The sequence below is a fragment of the Scyliorhinus canicula genome, chromosome 4 (assembly GCF_902713615.1).
Source record: "Scyliorhinus canicula chromosome 4, sScyCan1.1, whole genome shotgun sequence".
NCBI lineage: Eukaryota > Metazoa > Chordata > Chondrichthyes > Carcharhiniformes > Scyliorhinidae > Scyliorhinus > Scyliorhinus canicula.
In genome coordinates, this window is record NC_052149.1 from 103,611,404 (window position 1) to 103,633,616 (window position 22,213).

The window sequence follows — 22,213 nt, forward strand, 5'->3', positions numbered from 1 at the left end:
TATCACACTTGCCTGCACTTTCAATGGCGGTCCCTAACTAGCAGGAATTCTGCCAATTCTCTCCTCTTCATAACCTAAAGGCCAATTATAGTATTCCAAAAACTGTTTGATCTGAGATCAGCTAACCCAGCACACAATCAATATCAAACACAAGGATCTTTCTAGTTCTTATGCCTGTTCATCACTCCCTTTTATCACGTTGATTTTTCAAAATTATATTGTAACTCATTTGGATATTTGGTAATAACCAGAATTTTAGTGGGGTTTAATAGTTAAGTAGGGTTAATTACTCAGTTCGCAAGTCCTGAAAGACGTGTTTATTAGGTGAATTGAACATTCTGAATTCTCCCTCAGTGTACCCGAACAGGCGCTGGAGTGTGGCGACCAGGGGATTTTCATAGTAACTTCATTGCTTTGTGAATGTAAACCTAGTTGTGACAATAATAAAGATTATTATTATTAACTCACATTTATATACCATGTTTTAACATACTGATACCTGATGCTTCGCAGGAGTAAATCAGGTGATAGTTGACACCAAGCCAAATAAGGAAACATAAGGACAGGTGATCCAAAACTTTCTCAGAGAGATAGGTTTTAACAAGCATCTTAAGTGGGAGAGAGGCTTAGGGCTCAAGGCATGTATCGACAATAGCTGAGCAAAGAAAGTGAGGAGTTGCCCAGAGTTGAAGGAACGCAGAGATCTCAAAGGGCTGTAGGTGCTGGAGTAGGTCACAGGCATAGTGAAGGGTGAGAGCCAAAGATAGATTTAAACTTGAAGAAGAACTTCCAAAACCTCCTGTTAACATGTAAGCAAAGTATTCTCGCATGAATGTATTTCATGTCCATCGAGTAACAACACAGTGTGATTTCTAGGCTATAAAGTTCAATACAAATGGCAGCCACACAGGCAGGGCCCCTCATGGACTGGGTCTCGTCCAATAGTATCTTTCAATCAATGTATCGTTTTTAAAAAAAATATACCCCCAAAAGCACTATTTGAATTTCTGTCACATTTTTATATCTAATTGGATTGTTGGCACAAAAACAATTTCTCACTGCAGGAGCAGTAGAGTACAGCACTAATCAATTCAACAATAAATCTCTACTATTCCCACTGGACTCTGAAAATTGTGCACTTAGTTTGGACAGTGTACGGGAAGCTCTCAACTGCAACAGCCCTAAAATAAAAATGAAACAGTGTGGAGATTGGAAATCGGAAATAAAAACAGACAATGCCAAAATTTTCAAACGGAAGACCTTTCATCAGAATTCCTGGTAGTAGATCATTGACCTGGAATGTGAATTCAGTTTCTCTCCCCACAAATACTGCCTGATCTGTTGAGTCTCTCTAATGGTACTCTCTGCAAATTTCGATTGCAGCTACTACAATCGCACTGTCTCTGTAATGGACCTGTGGGCACCCAAAAAGTATGAATGTATCAACACTGTTAATGATCATCAAATACAATCAGAAAATGCTGGAAATACTCAGCAGGTCTGGTGGAGGGAGAAACAGTGTTATGTTTCTGTTCAATGATCTTTCACGAGCACTGTACCCTTAAGTCACCCTGCACCCAAATAAGGAAACAAAATATGGCCCACATAATGGCTTAACTGGGATTTATCTGAAGAGGCCAATATCTCTTTACGTTTTTGAGTACCATCCGCCATTCCTGTCCTATGTTTAGGTTCACAACATAGAGCAACTTTGCAGCATTTCTGCCCAAACAAACCCAAGTCTCTCCAAATGAGAAGAGGTGTAAATTAATATATTTCATTGCACTTAGAAAAAAAATTGCATTTTTATTCCATTGTTTTCCAGCAGTGAAAGTGACATGTCATATTCCAGTATAAATGAACAAAATCAAAGTGCAGTCTCTCAGTTACAGAAAATGCATGCAATCTACCGACCAACAGTTTGTCACCTTTAGACCACCAATTCACAGATTAGTGAGCCAAACATCTGCCAAACACCTATGCTCCAGGGAGAGCCAGGTATGCAGCTGATCTCACTAGTATATAAGGCACACTACAAAGCCAAGCTTCTTAGCAACATGACAAATCGGTTCTTTTTTTCAAGATGAATACTTTTTTTTAGCCTTTGACTTTAACATCATGGACTCAATTCGCAGTTTTTAAAGAAAACTTGTTATAAAAATGGCATGACTTATAAATAACACAAGACACTTGGTATAATATTTAGACATTAAATACAATGTGCACATATTCAGATGGGAAATTAAACTATTTTTTTAATGCAATGGTTTTGATTTCTGGATTCATGCTGAACCAATCACAGAGATAGAATCATAGAATCTTACAGCACAGCAGGAGGCCATTTAGCCCACCCTGCCTGTGCCAGCTCGCTGAAAGAGCTACCAATTAGTCCCACTCTGCCACTCTTCTCCAGAGCCCTGCAGTATTACTCTGTTTAATTGCGTCTCCAATTCTCTTGAGATCTAACCCAAAGCAAAGGATCAGATGAAGGTGGCAGATGCTGATTATGTCACATTGCCAATGAGCTCATCCAGGCCCTCGCTTTTACACTTTGGGAATGACTGTTCACACACAGGAAATAGTTCCCTCTTACGTCCGCTTACCAATACTTCCCAATGCCCATCCGGTTACAAGCAGCAAGCACCTCTTAATTAATACTTCCCCAGTATCAACCAGTAAACAATACAGTGCAACTGATCTAGCAGTACTCACCAGGGCATTGTGATTTAATCAAAGTGTCAAAGGTGCAAATGTGGAACCATATCAAATAACCTTCAAATATGAATATCTAATGGTTAAAGAGCTTACGCTTTGCCCACCCATGGGCCAGCATATGAACGGAAAACTCTTCTTCCGCCCGAGTTAAACATTGTATTACCTGACAGAAATCCTAACCCAACATCTAGCTTCTTTGTTGAGACAGCATGTACTGACAAAAACACATGATAAATTAATACAAAATTGTTCTGTTTTTCCCCCCTGAAAGAGCATTGCCGTTTGTGCCAAGATAAAAGGCGTGGGTATTCGACAGGAATCTTCGGTTGACATCACTGAAACCTATGGCACAAGGCCTTAAAGTCCCAGCCACTTTGGCATGATTTGGTGTGATTGGTTTGAAAACCCATCACATCAAAATAAATGCAGAGCGTCAAATGGGAGGTGTTTTTCTTTTGTCCCCTCATTCCCTTAAGGTTTCAATGCAAACCCATGAAGAACATTGCAAATTAATGCTGCTATTTTAATATAAAAAGTCATTCAATTAACCGCGACACTTGTGATATAGGCTCGAAATTACTCACAACACAAAACCCGAATGCACATGGATATTTCGAACCATACATCTTAATACGAGGTGCATGCAAAATAGATTATCCATTAATCCGTCGAAGAATTAGACAAGTTAACAAGAGTAAGGAAGCATCGTCTGACTTGAAGCCTGCACTGTGGAGCAACACAAGCTCCCAGGCGATTAGAAAATAGTGGTACCTTATTCCTGTCACATTTCAGCACCACGGCCAGTTCATCTGGACTGAGAACTCTGCCTTATCAAACAAAAGAGAAACAAAAAGAATAATCAAGTGTTACCAGTGCGGTTGTACAGTCGAATGACTTTTGTAAACAGTCACCCGAGATCCCGTGATGTACATTAGAACCAAAGGCTTCATTCACCTCCTCCAAACAAGTGCATACCCTACAGAGCAAAACAGGGAACCCCAACCTTGCTCCTTCCTTGCTGCTGAATGAAATTGGAGGTGTGTAAAAAATCTTGTGAGAGCTCCTTAGTTGGCTGCTAGCCTCCAATACTACTTGGGAGGTATGACAACTAGAGGTAGGCCACGTTTGGGTCTCCACATTAAAACTTGGGCGTCGTTTGCGTTGGGCTTCACCAAGGAATTCGGAGGTATGGGCTCCATCCTGGTCAGTATCCGAGGCTGTTCCTGCTGTGTCCTTCCTACAAGTTTTGAGCGATAACCCAATGGGTTTGATGGGTCAACTTCTATGTCAACACGCATTCTCCATTTGATTGTCTGAAGTAAGATCTTCTCTTTGCTGATTGTGTTCATGGCTACCAGCCAGGTGGTGAAACTTTGGTCTCTTTTAATCCTGGTTAGTTGGGGCACGTTGCTCTCGCTCACAGGTACCGCCCATGTCACACTCGGGTAGAAATTGTCATTCATGCTGACTGCGAACCGAGACGCCTTGTTTATGGGACCGACCAGTGTCACCGTTTCAGTGGTGTTGCCATACCATGGGTAGCTCACTCCATCAGAATCACTTATCGCTTTAACCCTGCCTTCTCGCAAATCAGGAAGTTCCCAGCTAGACCTGGATAGAGATAAATATACATAAGGGTTATCTGCAGGCTGAGTATTATGAACACATTTTCAGGCGAACTTTACCACCCACATCAGTACAGTATTAACATTTAAAATAGTAGTGACATTCAAAAGCCAACTGAGTACTGGAATGGAAGAGTTTGGGTGTTGGAGGCAATGAGGCCCCAATGACCTTGGCTGACATTTGGCAGCAAGGTGGCACAGTGGTTTACAATGTTGTCTCACAGTGCCAGGGGCCAGGGTTCAATTCCAGTCTTGGGTGACTGTCTGTGTGGAGTTTGCACGTTCTCTGCGTGTCTGCGTGGGTTTTCTCCGGGTGCTCTGGTTTCCTCCCACGGTCTAAAGATGTGCAGGTGGATTAGCCATGATAAATTGTCTCCTAGTGTCTAGGGATGTACAAGTTAGCTAACAGGGATAGGGTGAGGTGGGCACAGTAGCACTGTAGGAATTTAGCACAGGGCTAAAGAACTGGCTTTTAAAGCAGACCAAGGAAGGCCAGCAGCACGGTTCAATTCCCGTACCAACCTCCTCGAACAGGTGCCAGAATGTGGCGACTAGGGGCTTTTCACAGTAACTTCATTTGAAGCCTACTTGTGACAATAGCAATTTTCATTTCATTCTGTGCTTCTATGTCATTTTATGTTATTAAATTAATTTTGTTGGCATTAATGAAAAACGTTGATGTGAAATTTGTTCAAAATTTTGGAGATGTTAAGAAGAGATTGGGTAGATTGGGGGGAAACTATTTCCACTGGTTGGGGAAGTTTAGGACTGGGGGGCATAGTCCAAAATTTAGAACCAGGCCTCTTAGCAAGGAAAGTTGGGGAGGGGATACTTTCCCCAGAAAGGGTGGTAGAAGTTTAGAACTATTGATGCTGGAACTATGGCAAATTTTAAATCTGAGATTGATGGATAGGTTTTTAATAGCTAAAGCTATTCAGGAATATGGGATAGGAGGCATGAGGAGGTAGGTGGCAGATTAGCTGTGGTGTAATTGAATGGCTAAATAGGTTTGTATTCGTAGTTAGGAACAAATACTTTGTGCAATATCATTTTCTCTCGATAAGTGATCACATTTTAAAATATTGAATTGAAATGTAATTTGGCATTGTGGTGGTGGCTTTTGGTGTGATTGTAAAATCCAGGTTTAGAATTGCTTCCTGGAAATAGAATAGACCAATGTCGCAGATTTCATCAGCCCCATTGCTTTTGGGTTCCATTTATAGATTCATAGAATTTACAGTGCAGAAGGAGACCATTCGGCCCATCGAGTCTGCACTGGCCCTTGGAAAGAGAACCCGACCCAAGGCCACCCTCCACCCTATCGCCATAACCCAGCAACTCCACCCAAACATTTTCGACACTGTGGGCAATTTAACATGGCCAATCCACCTAACCTGCACATCTTTGGATTGTGGGAGGAAACCGGAGTACCCGGAGGAAACCCAAGCATACACGGGTAGAACATGCAGACTCCACACAGTGACCCAAGCCGGGAGTCGATCCTGGGACCCTGGAGCTGTGAAGCAACTGTGCTAACCGCTGTGCTGCCCATGGTAGCACTTTGTACCGACCTAGTTCCAAGGAAGTAGGTAGGTACAAAGATTGAATAGTTTCAATGTTGCCTTTTAACTGAAAGACGCCATAGTCCCAGAGGCTGCTGTCACATTTGAGAGACAGAGGGCTAACTGGTGGTGATTCAACCTGAGGGTCACCACACCTCTGGCGAGGGACAAGTTTGCATCACGAACCAGCCGACAAGCTAACTGAGCTAACCATTCCGTCTGCCTTTTAACTGCATTACTATCATGGAGTAAGGCGTTGTCAGTATTATCCTTTGTCTGATGTATGACAGCACTGTAATGGCGAGAAAGGGCAGTTGATGAATCAAGTTGTTCTTGTTCATCAACATTCACCCTTTTTATTTTGAATCATATTGAGGAGAAAGGGAAAATATTTCATATAAAAACACAGTACTGCTTATGTTTGTCTGTATCTACTGCTTCTGAGAAATGTAAAATTCATTACCAAGTCTGTCAATTGATATAACTTACTGCACTGTTTGCTCTATTCCTCTTGGAAGATAGCCTGAAAGCAAAGATAAATTAGTTTTACTGTCATCTGTCCATATATTAACTGTCTCAAGATGTCTTCCAAGAAAAATGCTCAGATTTACACTATCTTTTTTAATCCTCCATCTGTACAACCTTCCGTGAGGTCTGTGTTCCTCCAATTCTTCATGCTCCTTTTCCTTTGTCCCACCATTAGCAGTCCTGCTGTCTTGATCTTAAGCTCTGACATCCCTCCCTAAACTTCTGCATCTCTCCACCTCTCTCATTTAAGATGCTCCTATGTTTTTGGTCAAATGGCAGAATATCTCTTTCTTTGGCACTGTTCAATTGTCTCAGTCTGTTCTTATGAACTGTCCTGGCAAGAGTTGCTATTTTAAAGGTGCTATATGAATACAATATGAAGTCTTACAACACCAGGTTAAAGTCCTACGGGTTTGTTTTGAATCACTAGTTTTCGGAGCGCTGCTCCTGCCTCACATTTTCCTGAGAAAGAAGCTGCGCTCCGAAAGCTAATGATTCGAAACAAACCTGTTGGATTTTAACCTGGTGTTGTAAGACTTCTTACTTTGCCCACCCGAGTCTAACACCGGCATCTCCAAATCATATGAATACAAGTTTTTGTAGTGCCAAGTAACTCCTCCTGGATAGACAATAGTTTTAAAAGAGCCATGTACTAATCCTTCAAGTAGCACTCATACCAGAAACTTTATAATTGCATGTGGTAGAACAAATGAGTTTGTCAAGTGTTGTCATATTTCCTTATTTCATTAGGTTGCACAGTCTAATCCAATATGTTTTCGGAAAAGGAAGGAAACATGTCAGTGTGTGCAGCACTTTCTGTGTGACTACATGAGATAGGTTTTCCCCAAATAATTAAAGGTTTACCCTATGTATCTATAATAGTATGAATCTCAGGTGGAAACTGCTGACCTAATAAAAGAGCAAGCAATATCCCTGTAATGTTCCAGTTAGGTCCAATGTAAACGGGAGGAACAATACCTCATCTTCCCATTAGGCATGTTACACCTTTCTGGATTTAACGCTGAGTTCAGCAACTTCACACCATGACCCCTCTCCTCCATCTTGACCCCCCCTTTTAATCCCAAATTTTGTCCCAACACTCCCCCCCGCCCACAACACGGCCATTTGTTACTTATTCTTAAATTTTGCTTTCTCAGAGCACTGACTTTTATTTTCCTCTTAACATTTTCTGCTATCGTACCTTCACGCCACTATTAGCATCTTCTTTAGTCTTTAACACTACCGTTAACATTCCCTTTGTCTTGTGCCCATAACACCTTTGTCAAAGCTGTGTTCCCACCTATCTTTGGATTTTTACTGTGCTCCACCTGCTCCAACCCCTCTTCAATAATAATAATTTTTATTAGTGTCACAAGTAGGCTTACATTAACACTGCAATGAAGTTACTGTGAAAATCCCCGAGTCGCCACACTTCTGTGCCAGCTTGGGTACATGGAGGGAGAATTCAGAACGTCCAATTCACCTAACAAGCATGTCTTTCGGAACTTGTGGGAGGAAACGGGAGCACCTGGAGGGAGCCCACACAGACATGGGGAGAACGTGCAGACGCCGCACAGTGGCCTAAGCCGGGAATCGAACCCGGGACCCTGGCGCCATGAAGCAACAGTGCTAACCACTGTGCTACCGTAAAATCCATCACATTTCTGCCTCTTAACTCTGCAGAAGTGTCACATGGACTCTGTGTTAACTCTGTTTCTCTCTCCACAGACCTGCTAAGTTTTTCCAGCATTTTTGGTTTTCATATTATATAAGCAATATCCCTTGCCTATTTCTGATAATTGCTTTGTTGTAACCTGCTGTCCTAGAGATGTCAATAACAAGATTTACAGATCGATGTTTGAAAAGTCAATATGAAAACCCATTTTTAGAACAGTTACGATTCTAAAACAGATCTTTTGGAAAGTAATTTTGAGGAGTCTCTTTTCTAAAAAATGATGGGGGCAATTCTCCGAGCCCCGTGCCGGGCCGGAGAATCACTGCAACCGCGCCATGGCGCCCCAACGCCGGCGCGCGATTCTCCGAGGTGCGGAGAATCGGCGCCATTTGCGTCGGCGTGTTTGACACATACAATTAACTCTTTCAAAAGGAAATGAATGGCTGCCATCTTAGGTAGAACCCTTCTACCGACTCCCTATTGGTGTACTTGATCTTCTCCAAATGTAAGAAGGACATGAGGTCACCAAACACTGGGCAGAGTAGGAAACCCCCACCCAAGCAGAACACGTCTCCAGGCTATTATCGAGGCAAAGGCGAGAACATCCTCCTTCACCCCCACTTGCAGCACCGGCAAGTCTGATACCCTGAAAATGGCTACCAGAGGACATGGCTCCAGATCAACATTAAGTATCTCTGACAAGATGTTGAAGAAAGAGATCCAAAAGGTTACTAACTTGGGATAAGACCAGAACATATGAGTGTGGTTAACCGGCCCCGGGAACAAAGCTCACATTTTACCTCCGCTCCAGAGAAAAAAACACTCATCCCCTCCTTGGTCATATGGGCCCTGTGCACCATCATGACTGGACCAGACTAAACTGAGTGCAAGAGGACATGGAGTTTACCCTGCAAAAAGCCTTGTTTCATACCTCTCAATTCAGAATAGGACCCAATTCATCTGCACATTTCACCTTTACCTTTAATCGATACAAAATCCATGTGAGAAAGGGCTCTGCTGTCCTTTCTTATTGCATCGCAAAGATTTTTCAATCTGACCAAAAAAAAAGTTGAACTGCAATGTCAATTCAATGTTTTAAAATAGAATGTGGAAGGCTGAGTGAGCCAGAGGTTGAAATTTAGATCTGCTGTGTCTCAGGGTCTTAGGATGGAGCTTGATTCCCACTAATTCTTTCCCACAAGGTGAGTTCCAAAATTAGCTGTACCTTCAGGGCACCATACCCATCTGAAGCCGGTCACTTCCCCATTAAAAGATATGTTTTCCTCTTTCGGGATGGCAAGCGCAGTATTGCTAAAGATACGGGAGCACCTCATCAGCCAAGCTAGTTCACGGCACAATGAGTCATCTTAAAAACTTGAGAGGGAAAAAATAATTCTGTGCAAAGGATGAGGCTTATACAATATGCATAACAAAGTCTGAAAGTTTGCCTGATAAACTGCTTTGCTGGCCTTTAATCATGAATAAATGACAGTTAAGAACACAGGAATAGGGCAAGGCCTTTTAGCGCTACCCTAAGCCTCTTCCTGCATTCAATAAAATCATGGTAGATCTGCGACCTAACTTCACATACCTTCCTTCGCCCCGTATCCCTTAATATATTTGGTTAACAAAAATCTATCCATCTCAGATGTCAAATTAACAATTGATCCTGCATCATCTACCATTTTACACAGTTGTACCGACTTCCACTACCCTTTCCCTGTCGAAGTGTTTCCTAATTATGCTTCTGAAAGGTCTGACTCCAGTTTTTAACCCCCTTCCCTCTTAGACTCCCCAACCAGCAGAAATAGTTTCACTCAATCTATTCTTTTTCCCTTCTTTTTGTTTTTTAGACCCATGAAATTCTTTGACAACCGAAAGAGAACATCAGTCTATTGATATACTAATTTTCTGTGGCCTTTCCATATTTTCCTAAGTTTGTATACATATATGCATATTTTACAAGGAAAATGGATGAACTATAATTGGTTCATGGAGCAACTCTATTACTGTGCTGGCAATGTCCCATAATGTGAAACAACAGTGTCATCGCTAAACAATTGTTTAATAATACAATTGTTCCCAAATAGCTGCAAAACTATTTTAATTTCTAAGATGAACATTTAAGAGAAACATGAAAAGTCAAATTACAACAGGGACACTTATCTTACCCAACCTGCTATGTTAAGCATTCATGTCCTCCAGCACTGGCACACCATGGTTGCCATGTATACCATCTACAAGGTGCACTGCAGCATCTCGCCAAGGCTTCAACACACTTTCCAAGCCCATAACCTCAACTCCCTAGAGTTACAAGAGTAGCAGTCACATTAGGAGCACCCCCACCTCAGGTTCACAAGTCACATAGCTCCCAACTTAGAAATATGTTGCCATTCCTTCTGGTTAAACCCCTGGGACCCTCCACATAACCTCACTGCGGAAATGCCTTCACCACAAGGACTGCAGTGGTTCAAGAAGACAGTTCAACACTACCCTCTTAAGGGCAATTAGAGATTAGTGTTATTCAAATCCCCTGAATGAATAGGAAAATGTACATGCTGTTTTCCAATAATTTTTTTTTCATTCATGACTTAGATCAATACAAAAAAATTAACATTTCACAAATTACTTACAAAGTAATTACTGTTCCCTAGTTTCTGTGTGTTCAATTTGATAATTTTATTTGATTAAAGCTACACTTTTATTGACGTTGCAACAGTGGAAGCCTTTTCATGAAGCCTTTCAATTTGCCAATTGTCTTCTCTGAGAAAATAAGCAAAAGCTCAGCAGAAACAGTAGCAAGGCTTCACTCTAATAAACTGTGTTATTCTTCATAGAATTGGTTCAAATAAATCACCCTGCAATAAAAACACTGCTGTGATATAGTGATGTCACTCCTCCAGCAACTGGCAATAGTCTTGCAGAGATTTTGATTACATTGTCAGTTGGGGGAGTTGCACTTGATTGGTGTGACAGAAAATGATAATGATATGACTGTGGACAAAAATCTAGTGTGAGTAAGTGTAAAGTGTGGAAACTAGTTCGAAACCTTCCATTGCAGGATAAAGTGGATGGCAATTTATCGAGCTTGGACTTAACCATTAATGGTGGAGGGGTGAGTGTGGGTGAGGCAGGAGAGGGCTGAAGGTGAATAGCACTTTGCAAGTCTCAATCACATGTTAAAGTAACATTCAGCTATAAAGAGAGGCTGGTTAGGCTGGGGTTGTTCTCCTTAGAGCAGAGAAAGCTGAGGTGTACAAAATTATGACAGACATAGATAGGGTAGATAGGAAGAAACTCCTCCCCTTAGTTGAGGGATCAATAACCAGAGGACATAGAGGTAAGTCAAGAGCCAGGAGATTTAGAGGGTTTTGAGGAAGAACCTTTCCACCGGTACAGGGTGGTGGGAATCTGGGGGGGGGAAAAAAAAATTGCTTATTGTCACGAGTAGGCTTCAAATGAAGTTACTGTGAAAAGCCCCAAGTCGCCACATTCCGGCGCCTGTTCGGGGAGGCTGGTACGGGAACTCATTGCCTGAAAGGGTGGTAGAAGCGGGAACCCTCACAACTTTTAAGAGGCACTTAGATGAGCACTTGGAATGTCGTAACATTCAAGGCTACGGACTAAGTACTGGAAAATTGAATTAGAATAGATAGGTATTTAATGGCCGGCACAGATACGATGGGCCAAAGGGCCTCTTTCCATGTTTTTTATGAACTATTTCGAGTTCAGCCAATTGTAAAGCTCTATGACTGTGTTGCATTAGTTGAAGTCTTAATTCAATCAGCAGAAATATTCTCTTAGTGAGTAACTATAGTTGCCAGTTGCAGTCACTCATTGTCCTTATGCCTGCCCCACTCTGATTGGATGCCAATTTAAAATAAAACTTGGAATTGACAGGTTTCTTGTCAAATGTTGAATTTAAGTAAATGAATGTTGTCATTAATTGAGTGTTGTGACATCCTACTAAGGAAGGGATATGATGTGGTTCAGGAATGTTTTGAAATACTTAATATCCATGAATGTACATAAAGTACAAGACTGATGCTGCTCCCGACAGCCCCAGGGAGATACTCAGGGAGTCCGGTAGTAATAGCTTTGTTGATAATTTGGAGGCAGTTTCGACAGCACTTCGGGTTGGGGGCAGGGTCAAGGGAAATGTTGATTCAGGGGAACCATAGATTTCAGCCAGGGGAGTGGGATGGAAATTTTCAGAGATGGGAGGAGAAAGGAATTAGGACACTAAAAGATTTGTTTCTTGGGGGTCTTTTTGCGGTATTGAAGGAGCTGGGAGCAAAGTATGGGCTGGAGCAGAGGGAAATATTTAGATGCATGCAGGTTCGAGACTTTGCCAGAAAGGAGATACAGAGCTTCCCAGTAGAGCCGGCTTCCACACTGCTGGAGGAGATGCTGACGACAGGTAGACTGGAGAAGGAGGTAGTATCGGCGGTTTACAGGGCTATTTTGGAGGAGGAGAAGGCGACGCTAAAAGGGATCAAGGTAAAGTGGGAGGAAGAGTTGGGAAAGGGTATGGAGGAAGGGTTCTGGTGTGAGGTGCTCTGGAGGGTGAACGCCTCCACCTTGTGTGCAAGGTTGGGGCTGATGAAGGTGGTGTATAGAGCGCACCTTACAAGGGCGAGGATGAGCCGGCTCTTTGACGGGGGAGAAGATGTGTGTGAACGTTGTGGGGGGAGGCCCCGCAAACCACGTTCATATGTTTTGGTCCTGTCCAAAGCTGGAGGATTACTGGAAGGAGATGTATAGAGTAATCTCTAAAGTGGTGCACGTGAAACTGGACCCAGGCCCTCGGGAGGCCATATTCGGGGTGTCGGATCAGCCGGGGTTGGAAACGGGCGCGGAGGTAGATGTTGTAGCCTTCGCCTCATTGATCGCCCGAAGGCAGATCCTGTTAGGGGGAGGTCAACCTCTTCACCCTGTGCCCTGGCGTGGTGGGGGGACCTGCTGGAATTCTTGACGCTTCGAAAGGACAAATTTGAACTGAGGGGAAGGATGGAGGGGTTCTACAATTCATGGGTATTATTCATTATGCACTTTCGAGAATTGGATCACATCGAGCATTAGGGGGGAGGGCTGGGAGGGTTGGGGGAGGGACTGTATGTGTTAATGGTGACTATGGGTGATTCGTGATTCCTTTTTGTCATATGTTTATGTTAACATGCGGGTTAATGTCCGGGGTTTGGGAGGATGGGATCGTTGTTATTGATATGGGGATTGGCATTACATTTGTTACTGATTATTGTTTATTGTTGGGTGTAAATTTGGAAGAAAATGTGAAAATGTAAAAAAGGAGAATTAAAAAAATATTTTTAATAAAAGTACAAGACTGCTTACAATTATCTATTGTGACTGTAAATGTACTTGTAGGATATAACTAATGGAAAGGGAGCTGTATCTAAATGGATAGAACAACCCTACATAGATTGCAAGCAATGCACTTGCTGAACAGGACTGTAAAAATGTTATGTAATCAGCAAATATACCAGTCTCTCTGTAAGAAGCATTGTGGATCAGGAAGAACAACCTGATCTTTAGCTCAGTAGAGCTAAGCAAAATTCTGATTCAAGGTTAGTCTTGTAACATACTTATACTCTTTCTACTTACTCCTTGCCTATAGAATTCTTCATGCAGACTCCATCATTAAGTGCATAATCCCAAACTACCAATCCTGAATTTCACAGATTTCCAATGCTCATGATAGTTTTATTAATCCATTATTTAATATTGCCTGTGTTAGCATACTGGAAGGCTTGGTGATTATTAATATGCCACTATATATGGAGAGAGAGAGAGAGACAAAGTCATCAGCTCTTTTAAACTGGAGATTACTGTTGTATAAATTAATTAGGGAAATGGAGTCACATTAATATACAGTACATTTTGTCGAAACATTAACCCAAGTCTAATCCCTGGCCATCAAAATAATTAGGCAAAAGTTACACCTTGAGCTGTAAATGACATCGACAATTAAATCCTTCCCCCAAATGTCCTTTTCCATATAAAAACACGGATAACCATTCAAATCAGTTCCCCCATAGGTTGAAAAACATACACCGGGGAATAGTGCAAGGTTAATTTTTAGCTATTAGAAGGGGTTTTAAAACGGTGGAGTTTTATAGTTGGTCGGGGGTGCAGGGGGTGGAGGCGCTGCAGAGCAGACAAAAGCCAAGAAGACAATGGAGAGAGAGGGCCTCCATTACACTTATCCATGAGGGATGAATTCCAGGCTGCACAGGAAAGAGATGACAATTTAGTTTTTACAATTCAGTAAATATATGCGACAGATTAATTGCTATTTATCCTGGTCTTCGCATCCTACCATGGCCATGCTTCTCCCCGTCTCTTCAAGCCCCACAACTCTCCAAGATCTGGGCTTTTTGGCCTCTTCCCTGTCTACAATTTTCCTCACTCCCATCTACCTTCAGGGATCTGGGGCAAAGATCTTGGAATTCCCTCCCTAAACCTGCCTGTGCCTCTCTCCTCCTCTAGTTCATCTTTCAAACCCACCTCTTTGATTAAACTTTTGGTGACCTTTCCATTTATGTGACTAAGTACCATTACTTTTTTTTAATAATGGCTCTTTTATACTTTGGATGTGTTTACTATTTTAAGGACGCTATAGAGATACAAGTTATTATTGGTGTTGCTGATAGATAACCATTATCTATGAACTTTTGCACTATTGGAGTATTTTTAAAAAATAAATTTAGAGTACCCAATTCATTTATTCCAATTAAGGGGCAATTTGGCGGGGCCAATCCATCTACCCTTCATGTTTTTGGGTTGTGGGACGAAACCCACGCAAACACGGGGAGAATGTGCAAACTCCACATGGACAGTGACCCAAAGCCAAGATCAAACCTGGGTCCTCAGCGCCGTGAGGTAGCAATGCTAACCAATGCGCCACCGTGCTTCCCCGCACTATGGGAGTAGTTTGATATGGTTAGATCCTGGCAACATTAGAATTAAGCACTTTACTTTAGCTGTTTTAAAGCTTTGTCAACATGATTTAGTTGGCTGCCTAATGATGTGACAAGAAGTATGCATGGCGGCCATGAAGATATTGACTGGTGATGTGAAGGACAATGTTGTAAGCCATCTTTGTGACAAGGACAATGAAATGACATGCAAGACAACAGCAATCTATCCATATCACATCACTGGTCTCAGCTATGCAAAGCACTTGGAGATGTGCTATATTTGGCGCCTGTCAGAGTTCTTGTTTGTCCAGTATTGATTGGGAACTTCAACACAAAGGGGAAAGATTCAGCCTACACTGTCTCTTTTCTACAATCTATTGAAAATATCCATTTCAGGCCGATTGCACCGATTCTGAAATCCACAGGCAGTGGATGTGCCCAGTGGCAAGTCATGCCAACAAAGGAGAATCTTTTATTGGCTGTTGCTAAATTTTAACCACTGTGTCCTGATAAGTGACAGAACTTTGGGGGGGGGGGGGGTTTGGAGAGATATCATTACAAAATGATGGAAAGGTGCTGTGAAACCACTTTCAAATCACCTGCATGTTTATTTAGGGCTTGCTGCTAGACGATTTTGACATTAAACATAGCTCAATCGTTTCTGTAAGATCAACGAGCAATGTGAGAGGCTCCCTGGAGTTGCTCTGTGTTATCTGTAAAATAGTTAATACATTCCCAGATTCAATTGCAGAAAGATGTAATTGTCCCCACAAAGTATCAAAAGACACTATTTTGGAACTTGCAATTTTACTGTCAGTCGGACTGAATCGTCACGCCCCGTGCTCCAGGCGTCCAACAAGCGAGCTCCAAATCAAGTCCAATAGATTTATGTTGCAAAATAAAGCCTGGCTTTTTTGTGATCATTTAAAGAAAATGCGGAAGTTCGAGTTGCAAACTGTCACTTTGCCTGCGGTTTAAATGCAAAAAAAAAATGCCTTTAGTTTCCCATGGAGATTTGGTATTTCCCATGGAATACTGCTCTTTTAAATTTACTTGCAGGTCTAGAGATCCTCCGTCCTCTGAAGGAAGACCCCGATCTGGAAAGGACCCTGCGGACCCCAACACAGACTCGGCCATCGCCTCATCCGCAACCGCGATCCCAGAGATGTCATCCACTTACCGGCCTTCACCCCATCCACGCCTGAGCGTGGTCTAGACATCCACCAAACCAGTGAAGACAAACCGCAGCCCGACAGCAACCCGGAACGCTCGACCGCGCAGACCCACCTACCGACGCAGGAACCGCAACCAAGGCAACAAATCCTCCATCCGCACACCGACCAGAGTGAATAACCTCATTGAGGTTATTCACTCAATAACACTGCATACTCTCACCGTATCCCAGGCTCAAAAAGAAGCAGTCACTCCAGGAAGCGTGGAAAACGTGCAGGCCTGCAGGTGAGAGTGAAACAACGCGGCCCAAAAGCCCCTCTGCCTAGCTTACTCTTAGCTAATGTCCAATCTCTAGAAAACATGCTAGACAAACTTAAAACCAGACTCACTTTTCAAAGAGAACTAAGGGCTCTGTTTCACCGGACTGTGCCCTACAACCTGAGGGCTTCTCAAACCACCGAATGGACCGTACGGCGGCCTCAAGCAAGGCAAGGGATGTGGGGTCTGCCTCCGAATCAACACCTCCTGATGCCTACATGTAGCAACACTGTCTAGTTTCTGCTCCCTGGACCTGGAATACCTGATGCTAAAATGCTGCCCCTACTACCTTCCCCTGGAGTTCAGCTCCATTATCCTGACGGCAGTTTACATCCCATCCCATGCGAATGTGAAAATCGCACAGGACGAAATATTCACCACCACAAATAGCCTTGGAACGAAACATCCTGAGGCCTTGTTCATTGTAGCTGGGGACTTCAATCAGGCCAAGTTCAAGAGTGTACTACCAAGTTACCACCAACACGTCACCTGTTCCACAAGAGGCCCAAACATCCTGGACCACTGCTATACAAATATCAAACATGCCTACCCTCTATCGCCCGCCCACACTTTGGCAAATCTGACCACAAGTCTGTGCTCCTGCTCCCGGCTTATCAGCAAAAACTGAAGCAGGAGAATCCGTCAAAGAAAGTTGTCCATTGTTGGTCTGAGGAATAGGAATATTTCCTACGGGACTGCTTAGAGTCAGTGGACTGGTCAGTATTTAAAAACTCTGCGATCAGCCTGAACGAGTACGCCACTACAGTAACTGACTTCATTCGTAAGTGTGTAGAAGACTGTGTGCCAAAGAAGCAAATCTGCGTGTTTCCCAACCGGAAACCCTGGATGAACAGGGATATCCACTGTTTGCTGAAGCCCAGGTCTGAGGCATTCGAGTGAGGTGACCCTGACCTCTACAAGAAAGCCAGATATGATCTAAAGAAATCCATCAAAGATGCCAAAAGACAGTACCGGACCAAGCTCGAGTCCCAGGCTAGCCACACGGATCCCCGCCATCTATGGCAAGGTCTGCAAGACATAACGGGCTACAAGATGAAGGCATGTAAAATCGTCGGCTCCAACGCACCCCTCCCTGATAAGCTCAACGCATTCTATGCCCGCTTTGAGAAAGAAGTCAGCGAGAGAGAACCCTCCACCCCAGAAGCCTCAGATGAACTTGTATCTGAGATCACCACTGCAGACGTCAGAGCAGCCTTATCTAAGGTCAACCCACGGAAAGCCACTGGTCCGGATGGGGTACCTGGACAGCACCCAGGTCTTGCGCGGATCAGCTGGCGGGGGGATTCGTAGACATCTTCAACCTCTCTTTACAACAATCTGAGGTCCCTATCTGCTTCAAGAAGACGACCATCATCCCTGTACCAAATAAAAGTCAAGCAGCGTGCCTTAAGGACTATCGTCCAGTGGCTCTGACATCCATCATCATGAAGTGCTTCAAAAGGTTAGTCATGGCACGAATCAACTCCAGCCTCCCAGATTGCCTTGATCCACTACAGTTCGCCTACCACTGCAACAGGTCCACAGCAGACACCATCTCCATGGCCCTGCACTCTACCCTCGAACACCTAGATAACAAAGACACCTATGTCAGACTCCTATTTATCGACTACAGCTCAGCCTTCAACACCATCATTCCTACGAAATTCATCTCCAAACTCCGTGGCCTGGGCCTCGGCTCCTCCCTCTGCGACTGGATCCTGAACTTTCTAACTGACAGACCACAATCAGTAAAGATAGGCAACAACACCTCCTCCACGATCATCCTCAATACCGGTGCCCCACAAGGCTGTGTCCTCAGCCCCCTACTATACTCCTTATACACCTATGACTGTGTGGCCAAATCCCCCTCCAACTCGACAACAGAGTACAGGAATGAGATAGACAATCTGGTGAACTGGTGCGACGACAATAATCTGTCCCCCAATGTCAACAAAACGAAGGCGATTGCCATCGACTTCAGGAAGCCTAGTGGAGAATATGCCCCTGTCTGCATCAATGGGAAAGAAGTAGAAAGGGTCAAGAGCTTCAAGTTTTTAGGTGTACAGATCACCAACAGCCTGTCCTGGTACCCCCATGCCGACACTATAGTTAAGAAAGCCCACCAATGACTCTACTTTCTCAGAAGACTAAGGAAATTTGGCATGTCAGTAACGACCATCACCAACTTCTACAGCTGCACCATAGAAAGCATTCTTTCTGGTTGTATCACAGTTTGGTATGGAGCCTGCTCTACCCAAGACTGCAGGAAACTACAAAAGGTTGTGAATGTAGCCCAGTCCATCACGCAAACCAGCCTCCCATCCATTGACTCTATCTATAATTCCCGCTGTCTCAGAAAGGCAGCCAGCATAATTAAGGACCCCACGCACCCCGGACATACTCTTTTCCACCTTCTTCCATCAGGAAAAAGATACCAAAGTTTGAGGTCACGTACCAACAGACTCAAGAACAGCTTCTTCCCTGCTGCCATCAGACTTTTGAATGGACCTACCTCGTATTAAGTTGATCTTTTCTCTACACCTTGCTATAACTGTAACATTATATTCTGCAGTCTCTCATTCCTTCCCTATGTACGGTATGCATTGTTCATACAGCATGCACGAAACAATACTTTTCACTGGATACTAATACATGTGACAATAATAAATCAAATCAAATTTCATAATGGATCATCCCTTGAAAGTTCGGTAGCCAATGATTAAGCAACTTCAGATATCAGCCTAGCTTCACGTTGATCACGACTGATTTATTAAAATGTAATTTTAATTCGTGGGACCAACTTGAACCCGTGATGTGAATCATATGTAGGCCTGACATTGCAGATTTGAACATGCACCTTAAAACTATTTCGAACAGTTTGCGTGGTAGACAGTCAGTTAGCCGTATTTAACCACCTCACTCAGACATGACTCGCATTTCATAGAGAAAGGTGGGCGGGTGAACATGTTTAGTCTGAAAGTATTGGTCTACACAGAAAATTAACTGTTTCGCTACATCAAGAAGCACGGGGTGAATGACACTCCCATCACTAAATCTGGACGGAAATATTTCGGCTGACCAGACACTGATAAAATAATAGACAAATCATGCACAATAACAAAATAAACATATGTCCACTTTATTTGCACACGATGCAATGGAATGAATTAACTCACTCGTTGCAACACCCATTCACCACGGCCGAATTGTCACAATCAGTAGCAACATCCGCACACGAGTATATTTAAATAAGATGATGTTATGCAAATACTTTTGCATTGCAAACCAGCGATGAAACTGCTCTATTTTTTTTATCTAGTACTGGTCATGTTGCAATGCTTACTGTAGTCTGTAAATGATCATCGCACGGTGCATTGCAGAATTAAATGTCAGTGCATTGCATATACTATACCGTGTTAAATTCCCTTACATTCCGAGGTCGCTGTAAGTGTTGAAAAATTCCATTTGGTTACAAGCTTGAATCCATCCAACTACCCACGTTTCATTCCTGGGGACGGGAGGCATCACCACCCGGGCGGATGCCTTGAAGTATGGTGTCTTGTACCGTAAAACAATGGGAGAATTTTCCTCTATTAGAGTTGGGCATTGATCAATCGTAGCAGAAACGTCATATACCACTATATTCTCTCGCCGGATCCTTGATTTACAAGTTATACTCTGAATACAACCCATCCTTCCAGGATTAATATATATGCATGTAGATATATATTTTGTTAAAGCCCAACAAGATTGCAAATAGAGGCTGTGCAGAATTCAGTACTGGCACCAGTCGAGGTTGCTGAGCTCGTCAATTTTGATACAGTCTTTCGCCTTCAGTTTGAATTCGTCATTCGGCTCCGGGTTCTGCAGCTCCTTCTTTTTTGCTCCTCTCCTGTGTGGTTTTCTCCTCCTTGTTGTCATGTCACAAACGGCAGGAAGCAGGAGGAAGACGAGGCGGCATATTGGCAAAAAGATAAGAGGAAGGAGAGGATGTGCGGGTTTCCCGTGGTAATAAAGTGGTAGTGGGAGCGGAGCAAAGGCACCGTGGCCACTGGTTCCAGCATAGTCTGCATCTGTCTGGGAGCCACATAGAACAACACAGCCTCCTCTAGTGCCCTCCGAGATAACGGTTAATGAAGTGCTGGCCCCATTCCTCCGTTAAACCAGCAATGGATCTACCGCCAGGCGTTCCCAACAAGTAAACCCGCTCCTTCTCTGCAAATCAACATTTACGTTTCCACGGTGGGGAGAGGGCACCTTCATTGTCTCCAGTACAGCACGCTGTCCATTGCTCTGATGCTGAAGATGAATGCGGGTTGGTTGCGAGCGACAGAGAGAGGAGAGAGGGAAAAAAATCTTTTTTTGTGCCTCCTGGGACCCCATAGGCTTGGAGATTCCCAGTAAAAGAGGATCAAGAGAATGCTCCCCCGCTGGCTCAGGATTCCCGGGGATTAGCTGTGGAGAGGCGCCCCCTTATGCACGGCAGGAATACGCGGGTTGAAAAATCGCACCGCTCCCCTGTTCACTTGAATCAAGCTCAAGCCAAGGGCTCTGAGTATTGCAATGCAGCGCAGAAAGGTTCAATACTTTGGAAAAAGGGATCCAGCGTGACTCGATAGGCTCCAGTGGCCGCAGAATATCATTAGGAAGGCAAACCTCTGCACATCTGTGCGCTGGGGATCAAAGAACTGTCAATGTGACATTAAAAAACATCATGCACAGCATGTGAAGAGTGAGGAGACAAGTCAACCCGTTCTCAGAAGTTCACATCTGATGACAGATGTGTCGGAACCGTTAACCCTAACCCTTTTACTTTGGTCGGTGTACCTCCTGTTGTATTTCCAGCATTTATGGGGCACCACACATTTTGCTGAATTGAAATGAATTGAAAGTTATTTTTACAAACGCATTCAAATTAACAATTGAAATCAAGCATGGTTGGACGTTATTTGCCTGTAGATTTTTTAAAAATGTGTTGCCCTTAGAACTTCTGCAAATGTTTTAGACCTGACGTTGGGTACTGTGGAGAGATGGCGCTAACTAGGCTTTGTTGGCGACATGGTGGTGTAGCCATTAGCACTGCTGCCTCACAGTGCCAAGGACCCAGGTTTAATTCTGACCTTAGGTGACTGCAGAGATTGCATGTTCTCCCTGTGGGGTTCCATCGAGGAGGGGCCCTGGAGGTGACGGGGGTGGCCAAGGACAGAGCAGTCACCCACGCAGAGGTCGGTGGACGTCGCAGAGGTGAAGAACAACCCGGCCCCACCCAGAGGACCTGTTAGACGTGAGTTGTTATTGCCTTAATGACTGACCCGTCCCTCCCACTGACCACATGTCCATTCTCCCACAGGTCCTCCAGCAGACAGTGCCCCCTGTCAATGCTCCCAGGAGACCACCTCGGATGGGAGCTCCGAGGAAGACACGATCGAGGTGTCACAGCTGTCATGCCCACCCTCCACCAGCGCAGATACTCGCACCTCGGTGGGAAACGTTAGTGGACTGGCTTCTGGGGCACAATCTAGGTAGCACCACACCGCTGCTGATGCACATCAGGTGGAGGCAGGAACCCCCAGGCGAGACAGCAGTCGGAGGTCTGCTGGATCCCAGCTCAGTCCCAGCCTGATGCTGAGCTTCTGGAACAGGGTTACCCAGAGCTGATGGACACAATAGGGTGCGGTC

At 43.8% G+C, this 22,213-nt stretch overlaps 1 protein-coding gene across 1 annotated transcript; it reads right to left on the bottom strand.

Annotated features, from left to right (window-relative positions):
* Positions 1-1,780: 1,780 nt before the first annotated feature.
* LOC119964872 (protein FAM78B) lies at positions 1,781-21,065 on the bottom strand. The gene is made up of 2 exons (XM_038794940.1): positions 19,965-21,065; positions 1,781-4,326 (listed from the first exon to the last, which is right to left on the bottom strand). Exons 1-2 carry the CDS (start codon positions 20,225-20,227, stop codon positions 3,804-3,806), a joined length of 786 nt encoding a protein of 261 aa, XP_038650868.1. The 5' UTR covers positions 20,228-21,065; the 3' UTR covers positions 1,781-3,803.
* Between the last annotated feature and the right edge of the window lie 1,148 nt (positions 21,066-22,213).